Source organism: Gorilla gorilla, chromosome 5, assembly GCF_029281585.2.
Source record: "Gorilla gorilla gorilla isolate KB3781 chromosome 5, NHGRI_mGorGor1-v2.1_pri, whole genome shotgun sequence".
Lineage (NCBI taxonomy): Eukaryota > Metazoa > Chordata > Mammalia > Primates > Hominidae > Gorilla > Gorilla gorilla.
The window spans coordinates 51048815-51051364 of NC_073229.2; the positions used below are offsets into that span (position 1 = coordinate 51048815).

Genomic DNA, 2550 nt, shown 5'->3' on the forward strand with positions numbered 1-2550 from the left:
CCGCTACACTCCAGCATGGGCAACACAGAGAGACTGTGTCTCAAAAAAAATAAATAAATAGGCCAGGTGCAGTGGCTTATGCTGTAATTCTAGCACTTTGGGAGGCCGAGGCAGGCAGATCACGAAGTCTAGGAGTTCGAGACCAGCCTGGCCAATATGGTGACACCCCGTCTCTACTAAAAATACAAAAATTAGCCGGGCGTGGTGGCTCGCGCCTTTAGTCCCAGCTACTTGGGAAGCTGAGGCAGAAGAATCGCTTGAACCCAGGAGGCGGAGATTTCAGTGAGCCGAGATGGTGCCCCTGCACTCCAGCCTGGGTGACAGAATACGACTCTGTCTCAAAAAATAAATAAATAAATAAAATAAAATGTGGCCAGCTGTGGCTCACCGCCTATAATCCTAGCACTTTGGGAAGTTGAGGTGGGTGGATTGCTTGATCTCAGGATTACAGACCAGCCTAGGCAACATAGTGAGACCTCATCTCAATAAATCAATAAATAGGCTGGGCGCAGTGGCTCATGCCTGTAATCCCAGCACTTTGGGAGGCTGAGGTGGGCGGATCATTTGAGGTCAGGAGTTCCAGACCAGCCTTGCCAACATGGTGAAACCTCGTCTCTACTAAAAATACAAAAATTAGCTGGGCATGGTGGCACACACCTGTAGTCCCAGCTATTTGGGGGCCTGAGGCAGGAGAATCGCTAGAATCTGGGAAGCGGAGGCTGCAGTGAGCAGAGATCACTGCCACTGCACTCCAGCCTGGGCAACAGAAGGAGACTCTGTCACCAAAAAAAAAAAAAAAAAAAAAGAGTTCAAGACCAGCGTGGCCAACATGGTGAAATCCCCATCTCTACTAAAAATATAAAAATTAGTCAGGTGTGCTGGCGCACACCTGTGGTCCCAGCTACTCAGGAGGCTGTGGCAGGAGAATTGCTTGAACCCCAGAGGCAGAGGTTGCAGTGAGCCAAGATTGCACCACTGCACTGCAGCCTGGGCGACAGAGCAAGACTCCGTCTCAAAAAATTAAAAAATAAATAAAATGTGAATATTTTCAATATGCCAGAATTACATCCTTGAAACAATTTTTATTTATTTATTTTTATTTATTTATTTATTTATTTATTTATTTTTGGAAGGAGTCTCGCTCTGTCACCCAGGCCGGAGTGCAATGGTGCGATCTCGGCTCACTGCAACTGCCTCCCGGGTTCAAGCAATTCTCCTGCCTCAGCCTCTGAGTAGCTGAGGCAGAGAATCAGGTGCCCACCAACTTTCCCGGCTAATTTTTGTATTTTTAGTAGACATGGGGTTTCACCATATTTGCCAGACTGGTCTTGAACTCCTGACTTTAGGTGATCCCCCTGCCTTAGCTTCCCAAAGTTCTGGGATTACAGGCATGAGCCACTGTGCCCGGCCACAATTTTAATTTATGATGAAAATTTTTAGATACCTACTTAAAGATATATGAAGGAGTATATACTTCTTCAAAATTATTTCCCTGAGTATAGGTGCAGAATTTAAGACTGCTGCCCTGGCCGGGCGCAGTGGCTCACATCTGTAATCCCAGCGCTTTGGGAGGCCAAGGCGGGCAGATACCTGAGGTCGGAGTTGGAGACCTGACTGACTAACATGGAGAAACCTTGTCTCTACTAAAAATACAAAATTAGCAGGGGGCGGTGGCGCATGCCTGTAATCCCAGCTACTCAGAAGGCTGAGGCAGGAGAATCCCTTGAACCCTGGAGGCAGAGGTTGCAGTGAGCCAAGATTGTGCCATTGCACTCCAGCCTAGGTAACAAGAGCAAAACTCCATCTCAAAAAAAAAAAAAAAAAAAAAAAAGACTGCTGCGCTAAGCTATCCAAGCATCTCCTCCATAGCCCCCAACACTCCCATTTCCCTCCTGTCTCCCCTCTCACCTCCTTGGTGGAGAAAGAAGATGTTTATAGGAAAGGTGGTCACAATTCCAGCTCCTCCTCCTTCTGAGGTGTCCCCAGGAGCCAGTCCCCTAACTTTGCCCATGGTAGTGACCACAGCAGCTTATAAGCAGCCTCCAGCATCAGCAGTGTCAGGAAGAGGGCCAGGAAGATAAAGAAAGCCTTGTCCAAGGCACGTCGCACGGGACCCCTGGGAGGGGAGGGACCCTGGGCAAATGCCAGGAACACATCTGCCTCGTCCACATCACCTTCCTCTGCCATCCTGACTCACAGTCAGACAGCTGGCTGGATCAGGGGGCTGGGATGCAAGGCCTTGCTCAGCACTGCCAGGATTAAGGAGCATGGCCGTGGCAAGTCCTGCACCTGCCAGTCCTGACCTTAATTCCCACACCTAAGAGAAAAGAGAGAGGACCCTGTGAGCCTTCAGATCAATTATTTAAACATCCAGTGTGATGTGAAAGGTCTGGACTAAATGATCCATGAACTCTATTCAGCTTTTTCATAGTATAATTCTGTGATTTGGAAACTGAAGGCCCAACATGAAGGCATAAGCTGGAACTGCCTGTCACTCTGGGTCTCAAGTCTCAAAGACTCAAGGCTCAAAATCGTGGGCCCCAACTGATA

At 48.4% G+C, this 2550-nt stretch overlaps 1 protein-coding gene across 1 annotated transcript; it reads right to left on the bottom strand.

The window, feature by feature from the left end:
* Nucleotides 1-1947: 1947 nt before the first annotated feature.
* Nucleotides 1948-2187, bottom strand: SMIM40 (small integral membrane protein 40). Its single transcript, XM_031012305.2, has one exon. The coding sequence runs from the start codon at nt 2185-2187 to the stop codon at nt 1948-1950; it is 240 nt and encodes a 79-aa protein (XP_030868165.1).
* Nucleotides 2188-2550: the final 363 nt, after the last annotated feature.

Excerpts from the sequence above, each read along its gene's own strand:
- SMIM40 (XM_031012305.2), bottom strand. The coding sequence starts at position 2,187 with ATGGCAGAGGAAGGTGATGTGGACGAGGCAGATGTGTTCCTGGCATTT.